The sequence below is a fragment of the Taudactylus pleione genome, unplaced genomic scaffold (genome assembly GCF_031769625.1).
Source record: "Taudactylus pleione unplaced genomic scaffold, aTauple2 ptg001353l, whole genome shotgun sequence".
Classification (NCBI taxonomy): domain Eukaryota; kingdom Metazoa; phylum Chordata; class Amphibia; order Anura; family Myobatrachidae; genus Taudactylus; species Taudactylus pleione.
The window spans coordinates 296630-314446 of NW_028285753.1; the positions used below are offsets into that span (position 1 = coordinate 296630).

Genomic DNA, 17817 nt, shown 5'->3' on the forward strand with positions numbered 1-17817 from the left:
TGCACCACACATAACATCCTGATGGTGTTCGTATAGAGGGCCTGATTCAGAGCCGGACGCTCTGAACGAGCGCCCGCTCTGAATCAGGAAGTTTTTTTATTTTTTTCTTGGAGCGTCCTCCTGGACGCTCGCATAGCTGTGGGTTACCATCGAGCTTGCGACGAGACCCTGCGATAGGGTCTCGGTGACCGCAAGCCCTGGAGTGATTTTGGCTCTATCAGAGCCAAAATCACTCCCACTGACATCACTAGTGATGTCAGTGGGGCCGGACCCAGACGGTAAGCGTTCCCACGGGAACGCCTCCGTCTGGCAGCCACGCCCCCGGCACGCCCACCAAAGGGGGCGTGCTGTCCCTCAACATCGACAGCACGCCCCCTTTGGTGCGAGACCCGGAGCGACAGCTTGGCTGTCGCTATCTGGGTCTCGCGCATGCGCACGACGGAGCTCCCTCCGTCGTGCGCATGTGCACTAGGGCACCATCGACCCGCATGCGAGCGGGTCTGAATCAGGCCCTGAGTTGCAGTACATGCTCAGATGCACTCATGATAAAGTGAAATGTGATGGGCGTTTCTGGGCAGTTACAGGAGGTTGGCTAATCGGATGCAGATGTATGGCAGAATGGCCGTGTTATTGTAGTGTCGCAGGTGTGTCACTGAAAGCGGTTGTGTACAGAGATGCTGAATAGCTCACATTGGAGGCCGTACACAGACGGATGATCTGCACCTAGCACAGGGCTGGTGAAAGTGACCGATGGCGACGTCTAAAGATGCACAAAGCATGATTGCAGCATCTATAGACACTGACAGTGGGCGTCTCAGTCCTTGCACATGAGGACGCATGAATGTACACCAGGGAAGGGCATTATAGCAGCATTAGTATAAAGTCGCAGCCGAAACTGCAGCAAAAAACACAAGGAATGCCACACCTGCGTCCAACTCAGAATCAGGCCATATGAGGAGTGACCCCGTCCCCTCATCAGACCACGTCCCAATTAGGGCTGCTTCCATATATTTCCCTGGTTGGTTTTCCATCCCAATCCACCCCTGTAGGGCGTACCCCAGTCACTGATACATCAGAAGGACGTCACACACATAAAGGTAGAGGACGTACCCCAGTCACTGATACATCAGAAGGGCGTCACACACAGATTATAGGCATGCAGATACAGCCGCAGTCACACACACACACACACACACAATATAGGCATGCAGATACACCTGCAGTCACACACATACAGAATATAGGCATGCAGATACACCCACAGACACACACACACACACACACACACAGAATATAGGCATGCAGATACACCCGCAGTCACACACACACACAGAATATAGGCATGCAGATACACCCACAGTCACACACACACACAGAATATAGGCATGCAGATACACCCACAGTCACACACACACACACACACAGAATATAGGCATGCAGATACACCCACAGTCACACACACAGAATCTAGGCATGCAGATACACCCGCAGTCACACACAGAATATAGGCATGCAGATACACCCGCAGTCACACACACACACCGAATATAGGCATGCAGATACACCCGCAGTCACACACACACACAGAATATAGGCATGCAGATACACCCGCAGTCACACACACAATATAGGCATGCAGATACACCCGCAGTCACACACACACACACACACACACAGAATATAGGCATGCAGATACACCCGCAGTCACACACAGAATACAGTCATGCAGATACACCCACAGACACACACACACACAGAATATAGGCATGCAGATACACCCGCAGTCACACACAGAATACAGTCATGCAGATACACCCACAGACACACACACACACACAGAATATAGGCATGCAGATACACCCGCAGACACACACACACACAGAATATAGGCATGCAGATACACCCGCAGTCACACACACACACACACAGAATATAGGCATGCAGATACACCCGCAGTCACACACACACACACACAGAATATAGGCATGCAGATACACCCACAGTCACACACACACACACAGAATATAGGCATGCAGATACACCCACAGTCACACACACACACAGAATATAGGCATGCAGATACACCCGCAGTCACACACAGAATACAGGCATGCAGATACACCCGCAGTCACACACACACACAGAATATAGGCATGCAGATACACCCGCAGTCACACACACACACACACACAGAATATAGGCATGCAGATACACCCGCAGTCACACACAGAATACAGGCATGCAGATACACCCGCAGTCACACACACACACAGAATATAGGCATGCAGATACACCCGCAGTCACACACACACAGAATATAGGCATGCAGATACAGCCGCAGTCACACACATACAGAATATAGGCATGCAGATACACCCGCAGTCACACACACAGAATATAGGCATGCAGATACACCCACAGTCACACACACACACAGAATATAGGCATGCAGATACACCCGCACACAGAATATAGGCATGCAGATACATCCGCAGTCACACACACACACAGAATATAGGCATGCAGATACACCCGCAGTCACACACACAGAATATAGGCATGCAGATACACCCGCAGTCACACATACAGAATATAGGCATGCAGATACACCCGCAGTCACACACACAGAATATAGGCATGCAGATACACCCGCAGTCACACACACAGAATATAGGCATTCAGATACACCCGCACTCACACATACAGAATATAGGCATGCAGATACACCCGCACTCACACACACAGAATATAGGCATGCGGATACACCCGCAGTCACACACATACAGAATATAGGCATGCAGATACACCCGCACTCACACACACAGAATATAGGCATGCAGCATATAATCTTAATCAGCAGAAGCAGCTTCTGAGACCTCATCGCTCTGCAAATAAGGTAAAAAGTTACACGAAAAGACGCGCCACGGCATGGTGTGACTAGAAGGGCTGTTTAACATGCAAGGAGGCTAGATGTATGAGGACACATCCATAGTGTCACAAGCTGGGTCGGTACAGGGGTAATTAGTATAGTGTCAGTCTACAACACAAGCCAGGTCACTACTGGGGTAATTAGTATAGTGTCAGTCTACAGCACAAGCCTGGTCACTACAGGGGTAATTAGTATAGTGTCAGTCTACAGCACAAGCCGGGTCACTACAGGGGTACTTAGTATAGTGTCAGTCTACAACACAAGCCAGGTCACTACTGGGGTAATTAGTATAGTGTCAGTCTACAGCACAAGCCGGGTCACTACAGGGGTAATTAGTATAGTGTCAGTCTACAGCACAAGCCGGGTCACTACAGGGGTAATTAGTATAGTGTCAGTCTACAGCACAAGCCGGGTCACTACAGGGGTAATTAGTATAGTGTCAGTCTACAGCACAAGCCGGGTCACTACAGGGGTAATTAGTATAGTGTCAGTCTACAGCACAAGCCGGGTCACTACAGGGGTAATTAGTATAGTGTCAGTCTACAGCACAAGCCGGGTCACTACAGGGGTAATTAGTATAGTGTCAGTCTACAGCACAAGCCGGGTCACTACAGGGGTAATTAGTATAGTGTCAGTCTACAGCACAAGCCGGGTCACTACAGGGGTAATTAGTATAGTGTCAGTCTACAGCACAAGCCGGGTCACTACAGGGGTAATTAGTATAGTGTCAGTCTACAGCACAAGCCGGGTCACTACAGGGGTAATTAGTATAGTGTCAGTCTACAGCACAAGCCGGGTCACTACAGGGGTAATTAGTATAGTGTCAGTCTACAGCACAAGCCGGGTCACTACAGGGGTAATTAGTATAGTGTCAGTCTACAGCACAAGCCGGGTCACTACAGGGGTAATTAGTATAGTGTCAGACTACAACACAAGCCAGGTCACTACAGGGGTAATTAGTATAGTGTCAGTCTACAGCACAAGCCGGGTCGGTACAGGGGTAATTAGTATAGTGTCAGTTTACAGCACAAGCCAGAACTACAGGGGTAATTAGTATAGTGTCAGACTACAACACAAGCCAGGTCTCTACAGGGGTAATTAGTATAGTATCAATCTACAGCACAAGCCGGTTCGGTACAGGGGTAATTAGTATAGTATCAGTCTACAGCACAAGCCGGGTCACTACAGGGGTAATTAGTATAGTGTCAGTCTACAACACAAGCCGGGTCACTACAGGGGTAATTAGTATAGTGTCAGTCTACAGCACAAGCCGGGTCGGTACAGGGGTAATTAGTATAGTGTCAGTCTACAGCACAAGCCAGAACTACAGGGGTAATTAGTATAGTGTCAGACTACAACACAAGCCAGGTCTCTACAGGGGTAATTAGTATAGTATCAGTCTACAGCACAAGCCGGTTCGGTACAGGGGTAATTAGTATAGTATCAGTCTACAGCACAAGCCAGAACTACAGGGGTAATTAGTATAGTATCAGTCTAGAGCCCAAGCCTGGTCACTACAGGGGTAATTAGTATAGTATCAGTCTAGAGCACAAGCCGGGTCGGTATTAGTCTAGAACACAGGTGCGGAGAGGCAGGGAGGAAGTCTTAACAAAGCCAGAGGTCAGTAACAGGAATCAGATTGGGTAGAGTGAGCGGCAAAGTGGTCTACAGGAATGGAACGTAATCACCTATCATATAGTGCCGGGTGATTTTTCCCTTTAAAAGGTAAAAGAGGTTTTTTTCACTTCTGCGCATGTTGAAGACCAAAGTGCCAGTATCTGTCTCTCCATGGACAGCACGGGTATTACTGTCAAATGTCCAAGACTCATAACATCTGGTAGACTGACAGCTGGCCATCAATCTTACCTATCCTACTTAACAGTATAAATGCCAACTTAGCAAGACACTTTACTCAAGTATAAAAAGTCACATATAAAGCCTCATGTGTCCTAGACAGGGGCCTATTTATAATTTGTGCAGGGGGGGCCCGCACCGCACACCTTGCACCCATATTATACTTACCTCTCCAGAGTCCCACGTCGGCGCCATCGCTGCAAAATTGCCTGGAAAATGGCCGCCGCGGCCATTTTCCAATTGAACTGTGCATTCGCTATAGACTGGGCACACTAGTGCGCAGAGTCTATCAATGTGGCGCTGGCCGCGCTGCGCTCAGTGTGTTGTTGGCGCCGGACTGAGAGAAGGAGGCCCGTGACACAGACTGCACACATGGGCTCCTAGACCTCCCTCTAACCAACATGGTGGCTTGTGCGTTCTATTCACACCGCTGTGCGAGTAAGACGCATTTGAAGGAAAAGGATAAGCTACCGAGTGACGCCACGGAATGGCGCAGCTACTGTACAAGGGCTGTTTATCGCACAAGGAGGCCAGATGTATGTGGACACATCATAGCATGATATAATGATATATCCTTTGTGATTCTTCCCTACAGACTGACCCAAGCCCAGAAGAATATCTTAGCCGGGCAGGGTGGGGCGACTGCAGGGACGCCAGGGAAAGTGGAGAGCCTGAAGGAGGAGGAAGAGGATCTAAGAAAGAGAATGGATCAGAGCAAGGTTATTCTCTGACTATATCATTATATGGAGAATAATGGAGTACATTAGGAGCTACCCTGAAAGCATAGAACCAGCATTTATTCTCCTAATTGTGAGGATGACAGAATTATCTGAGTGTCATTGTCGCCGATTGGGAGTTACCGCCTTGAGAAAGGCAGAGATTATAGCTACCCCTGTACCTTTATAGGTTCAGAGATCACACAGAACACAATAGCAAGGGTACAAAAGGCACCATTATAACACACACGCTATACATACATGTAAGCAGTAACCACACTATGTACAATATATACAGGTGGCATTAATTACACCTAGGACGCTCCAAACCTAGTCAGCCAATATACACCTTAGTGACTATGAAGGTGTGTAAGCACAGACCACTTCACTGCTACAAGAACCTGGTGGGTGCATATAGGGGCACATTTATCAAAGATCATTTGAAGTAAATTCCCCGAAAACACCTGTTTTCGGGGGTTTACCTCAAATACTTAGTATCCCCCGAATGTATGAAGGAGGGACTTATCTCCGATACCTGCTGCGATCCCTCCATTGCTGCCGGCAGCCGCCTCCCCCATAGGTTTCTAGGGTGGATGCGATGCTGCCAAATGTATCAATATCGGGAATGCTTCGCATTCCCGATATTGACCCCAGCCGCTAACGCCATCTGCAGATAGCGGTAGCCGCTGTGTCTTATGGGCACTTACCGCATTTGAGCCGGCGGAGGGATCTTCCAGATCTCTCCGCCGGCAATGGGCGCCGCTCATGTGCAGTCCGCGGGACTGCGCATGCGCAGCAGCCCAGAGTGCGCTCCGGCCACATCGCAGGGACGTCTCCGTGCATGTGCCGGGTCATACATTCGGCTGGTATGATCGCATTTTGCAATGCGATCATGGGCGATACTGCATTCCCTGATCGCATTGCAAAATGCGATCCTTAATAAATGGGCCCCATAGTCACAGACACACAGCTGTACACCAGGGGAATGGCTGATACCAGCATTAGCATATAGTCACATACACACGGCTGTACACCAGGGGAAGGCTGATACCAGCATTAGCATATAGTCACAGACACACAGCTGTACACCAGGGGAAGGACTGATACCAGCATTAGCATATAGTCACAGACACACAGCTGTACACCAGGGGAAGGGCTGATACCAGCATTAGCATATAGTCACAGACACACGGCTGTACACCAGGGGAAGGACTAATGCCAGCATTAGCATATAGTCACAGACACACGGCTGTACACCAGGGGAAGGGCTGATACCAGCATTAGTATATAGTCACATATACACGGCTGTACACCAGGGGAAGGGCTGATACCAGCATTAGCATATAGTCACAGACACACGGCTGTACACCAGGGGAAGGACTAATGCCAGCATTAGCATATAGTCACAGACACACGGCTGTACACCAGGGGAAGGGCTGATACCAGCATTAGTATATAGTCACATATACACGGCTGTACACCAGACACACGGCTGTACACCAGGGGAAGGGCTGATACCAGCATTAGTATATAGTCATATACACACAGCAGTACACAGGGGAAGGGCTGATACCAGCATTAGTATATAGTCATATACACACAGCTGTACACCAGGGGAAGGGCTGATGCCAGCATTAGTATATAGTCATATACACACAGCTGTACACCAGGGGAAGGGCTGATGCCAGCATTAGTATATAGTCACAGACACACGGCTGTACACCAGGGGAAGGGCTGATCCCAGCATTAGCATATAGTCACAGACACACAGCTGTACACAGAGGAAGGGCTGATACCAGCATTAGCATATAGTCACAGATACACAGCTGTACGCCAGGGGAAGGGCTGATACCAGCATTAGTATATAGTCACAGACATAGAGCTGTACACCAGGGGAAGGGCTGATACCAGCATTAGTATATAGTCACAGACACACAGCTGTACACCAGGGGAAGGGCTGATACCAGCATTAGTATATAGTCACATACACACAGCTGTGCATATAGTCACAGACACACAGCTGTACACCAGGGGAAGGGCTGATACCAGCATTAGTATGTAGTCACATACACACAGCTGTGCATATAGTCACAGACACACAGCTGTACACCAGGGGAAGGGCTGATCGCAGCATTAGCATATAGTCACATACACACAGCTGTACACCAATGGAAGGGCTGATACCAGCATTAGTATATAGTCACATACACACAGCTGTACACCAGGGGGAAGGGCTGATACCAGCATTAGTATATAGTCACAGACACACGGCTGTACACCAGGGGAAGGGCTGATCCCAGCATTAGCATATAGTCACATACACACAGCTGTACACCAGGGGAAGGGCTGACACCAGCATTAGCATATAGTCACATACACACGGCTGTACACCAGGGGAAGGGCTGATACCAGCATTAGTATATAGTCACATACACACGGCTGTACACCAGGGGAAGGGCTGATACCAGCATTATCATATAGTCACAGACACACGGCTGTACACCAGGGGAAGGGCTGATACCAGCATTAGCATATAGTCACATACACACAGCTGTACACCAGGGGAAGGGCTGATACCAGCATTAGCATATAGTCACATACACACAGCTGTACACCAGGGGAAGGGCTGATACCAGCATTAGTATATAGTCACATACACACAGCTGTACACCAGGGGAAGGGCTGATACCAGCATTAGCATATAGTCACATACACACGGCTGTACACCAGGGGAAGGGCTGATACCAGCATTAGTATATAGTCACAGACACACGGCTGTACACCAGGGGAAGGGCTGATAAAAGCATTAGCATATAGTCACAGACACATGGCTGTACACAGGGGAAGGGCTGATACCAGCATTAGCATATAGTCACAGACACACGGCTATACACCAGGGGAAGGGCTGATACCAGCATTAGTATATAGTCACAGACACACGGCTGTACACCAGGGGAAGGGCTGATATTAGCATTAGCATATAGTCACAGACACACGGCTGTACACCAGGGGAAGGGCTGATATTAGCATTAGCATATAGTCACAGACACACGGCTGTACACCAGGGGAAGGGCGGATACCAGCATTAGCGTATAGTCACATACACACGGCTGTACACCAGGGGAAGGGCTGATACCTGCATTAGCATATAGTCACAGACACACGGCTGTACACCAGGGGAAGGGCTGATACCAGCATTAGCGTATAGTCACAGACACACAGCTGTACACCAGGGGAGGGGCTGATCCCAGCATTAGCATATAGTCACATACACACGGCTGTACACCATGGGAAGGGCTGATACCAGCATTAGTATATAGTCACAGACACACAACTGTACACCAGGGGAAGGGCTGATACCAGCATTAGCGTATAGTCACAGACACACAGCTGTACACCAGGGGAGGGGCTGATCCCAGCATTAGCATATAGTCACATACACACGGCTGTACACCAGGGGAAGGGCTGATACCTGCATTAGCGTATAGTCACAGACACACGGCTGTACACCAGGGGAAGGGCTGATACCAGCATTAGCGTATAGTCACAGACACACAGCTGTACACCAGGGGAGGGGCTGATCCCAGCATTAGCATATAGTCACATACACACGGCTGTACACCATGGGAAGGGCTGATACCAGCATTAGCATATAGTCACAGACACACGGCTGTACACCGGGGGAAGGGCTGATACCAGCATTAGCATATAGTCACAGACACACAGCTGTACACAGGGGAAGGGCTGATACCTGCATTAGTATATAGTCAGACACACGGCTGTACACCAGGGGAAGGGCTGATACCAGCATAGTATATAGTCACAGACACATAGCTGTACACAGGGGAAGGGCTGATACCAGCATTAGTATATAGTCAGACACACGGCTGTACACCAGGGGAAGGGCTGATACCAGCATAGTATATAGTCACAGACACACAGCATTAGTATATAGTCACAGATACATGGCTGTATACCAGGGGGAAGGGAACTCCAGCATATATGCATGATTATCACACTGCTGAGGATCACATTTGTATATGACCGCTGGGTGGCAAATTAATATTTATATGTACACAGATAATAAACCGGTATAGTATTTGGTTACGGTTGGAAAATACAGAACGTGGGAAATGTCCTTAGGAGATCTGATCCTTGTTACATCTAATCACATGTTTTGTAATAACTGTTTTCTGATGCAGGATGATTACTTATCCGATCTCTGCTACTTCAGCGCCAAGGAGGCCGAGTATGAAAATTACTTTGTCCGGGTGAGAGTCACATAGTCAGATGTAGTATTATATAATCTCAGTGGCCACTTTGTTAGGTATTAAAAAAAAATAGAAAACACAGGGAGCTTAAATAAGGTATGAATTTACTCCAATGTAGTGCAAGAGAATATATAGCAAATATAAAAAGGATGTAAAAACCTATAACATAAATTAATATTACATATCACACTGATGAATGAAGGGAATGTCCACTGACAGTTCTACAGATTTGTCTTACTCCAAACTGAGCGAGATAAAAGTATCAAATTGGTAGTAAAAGTCACAATGTAACAATCCAGCTACTTCAAAATGAATCATGGAAATCCTTTGGCATCTAGTTAGCAGGTGTGTACAACATGAGTATAGAATCTCCATATGCAGTCTAAATGAGGGATGGGCAAAAAGCCGCATTCCAGCTACTGCTGAACTACAGCCATGGCCAAAGTTATGAGAATGACACAAGTATTGGTTTGCTGCTTCAGTGTTTTTAGACCTTTTTGTCAGATGTTACTATGGTATACTGAGGTAACATTACATAAGTGTCAGATGTTACTATGGTATACTGAGGTAACATTACAGCATGACATAAGTGTCAGATGTTACTATGGTATACTGAGGTAACATTACAGCATGACATAAGTGTCAGATGTTACTATGGTATACTGAGGTAACATTACAGCATGACATAAGTGTCAGATGTTACTATGGTATACTGAGGTAACATTACAGCATTACATAAGTGTCAGATGTTACTATGGTATACTGAGGTAACATTACAGCATTACATAAGTGTCAGATGTTACTATGGTATAGTGATGTATAATTACAGCATTACATAAGTGTCAGATGTTACTATGGTATACTGAGGTAATATTACAGCATTACATAAGTGTCAGATGTTACTATGGTATACTGAGGTAACATTACAGCATTACATAAGTGTCAGATGTTACTATGGTATACTGAGGTAACATTACAGCATTACATAAGTGTCAGATGTTACTATGGTATACTGAGGTAACATTACATAAGTGTCAGATGTTACTATGGTATACTGAGGTAATATTACAGCATTACATAAGTGCCAGATGTTACTATGGTATACTGAGGTAACATTACAGCATTACATAAGTGTCAGACTTTACTATGGTATACTGAGGTAACATTACTGCATTACATAAATGTCAGATGTTACTATGGTATACTGAGGTAGCATTACAGCATTACATAAGTGTCAGATGTTACTATGGTATAGTGATGTATAATTACAGCATTACATAAGTGTCAGATGTTACTATGGTATACTGAGGTAACATTACAGCATTACATAAGTGACAAAGGCTTTTACTGACAATTACATTAAGTTTATGCAAAGAGTAAATATTTGCAGTGTTGACCCTTCTTTATCAAGACCCCTGCAACTCGCCCTGGCATTCTGTCACTCACCTTCTGGGCCACATACTGACTGATGGCCGCCTATTCTTACCTAATCAATGCTTGGAGTTTGTCAGAATTTGTGGGTTTGTGTTTGTCTACCCACCTCTTGAGGATTGACCACAAGTTCTCAATGGGATTAAGGTCTGTGGACTTCCTCTCCAAATGTTCTACATCTGCCTCCCCTCTCCTACAAGCCCTACACTGGCTCCTGTTCCCCTTCAGAATCCATTTCAAGGTTCTTTACACTCACTTACAAGGCCCTCACCCAATCCTCTCCCATTTACACCTCTGACCTCATCTCCCCTCACTCTCCTGCCCCCTGATTACTTCCTCCCCCTCATGTTTCTCCCTACCTCTGACATTATCCCCCTCGCCCTCTCAAACTCTACTAAACTTCAAATGGGCTCTCAAACTCACTTCTTCATCAAAGTCATCCAACTCTCTTCCTGACCCAGTGATCACAAACATGATTAACCCTGAAATGGCTGCTTAGATTCACGTTTAGGAAATAAGCGTGTCCCAAAGGACGTGCTATAATCTAGGGATAGCCGTACTTGAGCACAAGTGACTAAATTAGTATCTCAGTTATATTGATTTAATCCATCTGTGCACATCCATGGATATCACTAAAACCAGGACTGTTAAGCTGGCCACACACTAGACCAACTTACATCCAACCAGCCAACTAGGTGATTGGTTGGCATGAAAATCTGGTAAGGAATGAAAGTAAATGACAATCAGCAATTTGCTCCCAAACGCCAGAAAATGGACAAAAACTGTTGTTGTTTAGATCAAACATTTAACAAACTTGTCTGACGCCATTTTCATCTGTTTTCTGGCATTTAGGAGCAAATTGCTGATCACCAGTTACTCCCATACGTTACCAGATTTACATTCCAACCAATCACCTAGTTGGCTGGTTGGACAGATAACCTTTAGATGTGTGGCCAGCTTTAGTGTGCCTTGAGGACTGAGGTTGAGAATCACTGTGCTAGATGATCAGGGAAACTACAGAGGTGCAATATACAGACACAGTCTGGGTGAATCGTATTGAACCTGCAATGCTGAAAATGGATTTGATTGTGGCAGACCAGCTACTCAGGATGCAGGTGGAAATACTGTGGAACCTGCAATGCCGAATATGGATTTGATTGTGGCAGACCAGCTACTCAGGATGCAGGTGGAAATTCTGTGGAACCTGCAATGCTGAATATGGATTTGATTGTGGCAGACCAGCTACTCAGGATGCAGGTGGGAATACTGTGGAACCTGCAATGCTGGAAATGGATTTGATTATGGCAGGCCAGCTACTCAGGATGCAGGTGGGAATACTGTGAAACCTGCAATGCTGGATTTGGATTTGATAGTGGCAGGCCAGCTACTCAGGATGCAGGTTGGAGCTTGTAACAGAATCCGTTTTTGATACAGTTGAACTGGCAGATGCTGGGACTAGACACAAACTGGAGCAGACACAGAAGGTAAGCTGGAGGGTCTTGGCAAGACACAGGCACAGCGCTAGGATGGATACGGGAACAGGGCAGAATCCAGCAGGACACAGGAGTAAGATTGGCAATGACAGGAGCACTGAGGGCCTGATTCAGAGTTGGGAACAGAGAGAGATCACAATGGTGACACCAGCCTGCACTGCAGGGGGGGGGGGCAGGTATAACCTGTGCAGAGAGATTTAGATTTGGGAGGGAGGTGTCCAAACTGACATGTAAAGTGCAGTGTAATAATAAAGCTGTGCAGTATTTGTGAGCTACATGTAAAAGCAGCCAGTATTTACCCTACATGCAAAAAACGTAAGTATTTACACCCCTTGCATTGCAACATGGTTTGTCCAGGTACACAGCTAAGTGCTATCTCTCTCCCTATTCCCAACTCTGAATCAGGCCCTGAGTCAGGGAACAAAGGTATACAATGCAGGATACTGTACACAGGAGCAAAGGTATACAATGCAGGATACTGTACACAGGAGCAAAGGTATACAATGCAGGATACTGTACACAGGAACAAAGGTATACAATGCAGGATACTGTACACAGGAGCAAAGGTATACAATGCAGGATACTGTACACAGGAACAAAGGTATACAATGCAGGATCCTGTACACAGGAACAAAGGTATACAATGCAGGATACTGTACACAGCAGCAAAGGTATACAATGCAGGATACTGTACACAGGAACAAAGGTATACAATGCAGGATACTGTACACAGGAGCAAAGGTATACAATGCAGGATGCTGTACACAGGAGCAAAGGTATACAATGCAGGATGCTGTACACAGGAGCAAAGGTATACAATGCAGGATGCTGTACACAGGAGCAAAGGTATACAATGCAGGATGCTGTACACAGGAGCAAAGGTATACAATGCAGGATACTGTACACAGGAACAAAGGTATACAATGCAGGATACTGTACACAAAGGTTTAGGGAGCGAGGAACTGCACAGCAACCACGTGATCATCTACTAGGTGCAGAAATTAGTAATAACATCGGCAGGCAGGAACTGACCAAAATCCTTGATGAAGGGAGAGCTCTCCTGTGATTGGTCAGGTAACGAGACTACCAACAGATGAGTAACTGCATATAGCAGCCAGAGTCCAGGTAGCTAGGATAGCCACTGAGAGCCAATCAGGCAGAGACCCACAGCGGCACATGTGACACCTTCTTAAACTCTGCGCACCTTCCCAGTCACCACTCTGTGACTCTCCTGGCTACAGCAGCAGAGTTGTTGCCCCCATCATTTGGTGGTGCTAGACCCCTCCTGCACTGCATCCCCAATTCCTCTAGCCAGCTCTCCACACACAATGAGCCAGGGATGCAGACACTGCCTGGGCTGTACTGTCATGTGCTCCTTACACCCCCCCCCGTACTGTCGTGTGCTCCTTACACCCCCCCCTACTGTCGTGTGCTCCTTACACCCCCCCTACTGTCGTGTGCTCCTTACACCCCCCCCCCCTACTGTCGTGTGCTCCTTACACCCCCCCCCTACTGTCGTGTGCTCCTTACACGCCCCCCCCTTACTGTCGTGTGCTCCTTACACGCCCCCCCCGTACTGTCGTGTGCTCCTTACACGCCCCCCCCGTACTGTCGTGTGCTCCTTACACGCCCCCCCCGTACTGTCGTGTGCTCCTTACATGCCCCCCCCGTACTGTCGTGTGCTCCTTACACGCCCCCCCGTACTGTCGTGTGCTCCTTACACGCCCCCCCGTACTGTCGTGTGCTCCTTACACGCCCCCCCGTACTGTCGTGTGCTCCTTACACCCCCCCCCGTACTGTCGTGTGCTCCTTACACCCCCCCCGTACTGTCGTGTGCTCCTTACACCCCCCCCCCGTACTGTAGTGTGCTCCTTACACCCCCCCCCGTACTGTAGTGTGCTCCTTACACGCCCCCCCCCGTACTGTCGTGTGCTCCTTACACGCCCCCCCGTACTGTCGTGTGCTCCTTACACGCCCCCCCCCGTACTGTCGTGTGCTCCTTACACGCCCCCCCCGTACTGTCGTGTGCTCCTTACACGCCCCCCCCCCCGTACTGTCGTGTGCTCCTTACACCCCCCCCCCGGTACTGTCGTGTGCTCCTCACACCCTCCCCCGTACTGTCGTGTGCTCCTTACACCCTCCCCCGTACTGTCGTGTGCTCCTTACACCCCCCCGTACTGTCGTGTGCTCCTTACACCCCCCCCCCGGTACTGTCGTGTGCTCCTTACACCCCCCCCCCCGGTACTGTCGTGTGCTCCTTACACCCCCCCCCCCGGTACTGTCGTGTGCTCCTTACACCCCCCCGGTACTGTCGTGTGCTCCTTACACCCCCCCCGTACTGTCGTGTGCTCCTTACACCCTCCCCCGTACTGTCGTGTGCTCCTTACACCCTCCCCCGTACTGTCGTGTGCTCCTTACACCCTCCCCCGTACTGTCGTGTGCTCCTTACACCCTCCCCCGTACTGTCGTGTGCTCCTTACACCCTCCCCCGTACTGTCGTGTGCTCCTTACACCCTCCCCCGTACTGTCGTGTGCTCCTTACACCCTCCCCCGTACTGTCGTGTGCTCCTTACACCCTCCCCCGTACTGTCGTGTGCTCCTTACACCCCTCCCCCGTACTGTCGTGTGCTCCTTACACCCCTCCCCCGTACTGTCGTGTGCTCCTTACACCCCTCCCCCGTACTGTCGTGTGCTCCTTACACCCCTCCCCCGTACTGTCGTGTGCTCCTTACACCCCTCCCCCGTACTGTCGTGTGCTCCTTACACCCCTCCCCCGTACTGTCGTGTGCTCCTTACACCCCTCCCCCGTACTGTCGTGTGCTCCTTACACCCCTCCCCCGTACTGTCGTGTGCTCCTTACACCCCTCCCCCGTACTGTCGTGTGCTCCTTACACCCCTCCCCTGTACTGTCGTGTGCTCCTTACACCCCTCCCCCGTACTGTCGTGTGCTCCTTACACCCCTCCCCCGTACTGTCGTGTGCTCCTTACACCCCTCCCCCGTACTGTCGTGTGCTCCTTACACCCCTCCCCCGTACTGTCGTGTGCTCCTTACACCCCTCCCCCGTACTGTCGTGTGCTCCTTACACCCCTCCCCCGTACTGTCGTGTGCTCCTTACACCCCTCCCCCGTACTGTCGTGTGCTCCTTACACCCCTCCCCCGTACTGTCGTGTGCTCCTTACACCCCTCCCCCGTACTGTCGTGTGCTCCTTACACCCCTCCCCCGTACTGTCGTGTGCTCCTTACACCCCTCCCCCGTACTGTCGTGTGCTCCTTACACCCCTCCCCCGTACTGTCGTGTGCTCCTTACACCCCTCCCCCGTACTGTCGTGTGCTCCTTACACCCCTCCCCCGTACTGTCGTGTGCTCCTTACACCCCTCCCCCGTACTGTCGTGTGCTCCTTACACCCCTCCCCCGTACTGTCGTGTGCTCCTTACACCCCTCCCCCGTACTGTCGTGTGCTCCTTACACCCCTCCCCCGTACTGTCGAGTGCTCCTTACACCCCTCCCCGTACTGTCGTGTGCTCCTTACAACCCCTCCCCCGTACTGTCGTGTGCTCCTTACACCCCTCCCCCGTACTGTCGTGTGCTCCTTACACCCCTCCCCCGTACTGTCGTGTGCTCCTTACACCCCTCCCCCGTACTGTCGTGTGCTCCTTACACCCCCTCCCCCGTACTGTCGTGTGCTCCTTACACCCCTCCCCCGTACTGTCGTGTGCTCCTTACACCCCTCCCCCGTACTGTCGTGTGCTCCTTACACCCCTCCCCCGTACTGTCGTGTGCTCCTTACACCCCTCCCCCGTACTGTCGTGTGCTCCTTACACCCCTCCCCCGTACTGTCGTGTGCTCCTTACACCCCTCCCCCGTACTGTCGTGTGCTCCTTACACCCCTCCCCCGTACTGTCGTGTGCTCCTTACACCCCTCCCCCGTACTGTCGTGTGCTCCTTACACCCCTCCCCCGTACTGTCGTGTGCTCCTTACACCCCTCCCCCGTACTGTCGTGTGCTCCTTACACCCCCCCCCCCGGTACTGTCGTGTGCTCCATACAATGGCATATGACCCTTGGTAGCTGCTGCTTATCTGAGTGTTCTGATGGCGGGCGCAGTAATGTGAATACGCCATGTTCTCGTCCTGCATTGTTTTGTACTGTAAGTCACGGTGTCCTTGTTTTGCTCATGTGTAAGGAGCTGCGGGACCCTTGTGGTGCCATAAAAATAAAGGATAATAATAAAAATGATAATGTATATTAGGGATGGGTGCGGGATGCGGCGCTCCAGATCCCAGCGTTCAGAATCCTGACGCTGACATCACGACAGGGTTAGGATACCGACACCTTTCAGTAGGTATCCTAACCCTCCCCCTCTCCCTACCCCCGACCCTCCCTCCTCAGTGCCTGACCCTAACCTCCTCCCCTAATGCCTAAACCTAACCTCACTGTACCCTAACCTTAACCCTCCCTCCTCAGTGCCTGACCCTAACCTCCTCCCCCTAATACCTAAACCTAACCTCCCCGGTGCCTGACCCTAACCTCCTCCCCTAATGCCTAAACCTAACCTCCCCATACCCTAACCCTCCCTCCTCGGTGCCTGACCCTAACCTTCTCCCCCTAATGCCTAAACCTAACCTCCCCGTGCCCTAACCTCCTCCCCTAATGCCTAAACCTAACTTCCCTGTACCCTAGCCTTAACCTTCCCTCCCCGGTGCCTGACCCTAAACTCCTCCCCCTAGTGCCTAAACCTAACCTCCCCATACCCTAACCCTCCCCCTCTCTGTACCCTAGCCTTAACCCTCCTTAGGCACTACCTGACCCTTAGGTTAGGGTCAGGTAGTGCCTGACCCTAACCTCCTCCCCCTAGTGCCTAAACCTAACCTCCCCATACCCTAACCCTCCCCCTCTCTGTACCCTAGCCTTAACCCTCCCTCCCCGGTGCCTGACCCTAACCTCCTCCCCCTTGTGCCTAAACCTAACCTCCCTGTACCCTAACCCTCCCCCTCTCCATACCCTAGCCTCAACCCTCCCTCCCCGATGCCTGACCTTAACCTCCTCCCCCTAGTGCCTAAACCTAACCTCCCTGTACCCTAACCCTCCCCCTCTCCATACTCTAGCCTTAACCCTCCCTCCC

At 49.8% G+C, this 17817-nt stretch overlaps 1 protein-coding gene across 1 annotated transcript in view; it reads left to right on the forward strand.

Moving 5' to 3' along the window:
• Positions 1 to 17817, forward strand: part of SH3BP1 (SH3 domain binding protein 1) — a 263120-nt gene that overhangs the window by 117042 nt on the left and 128261 nt on the right. The window contains exons 7-8 of the mRNA XM_088463396.1: positions 5379 to 5502; positions 9702 to 9770. Coding sequence (XP_088319522.1) covers positions 5379 to 5502; positions 9702 to 9770 — 193 coding nt within the window. The remainder of the gene's footprint in view (positions 1 to 5378; positions 5503 to 9701; positions 9771 to 17817) is intronic.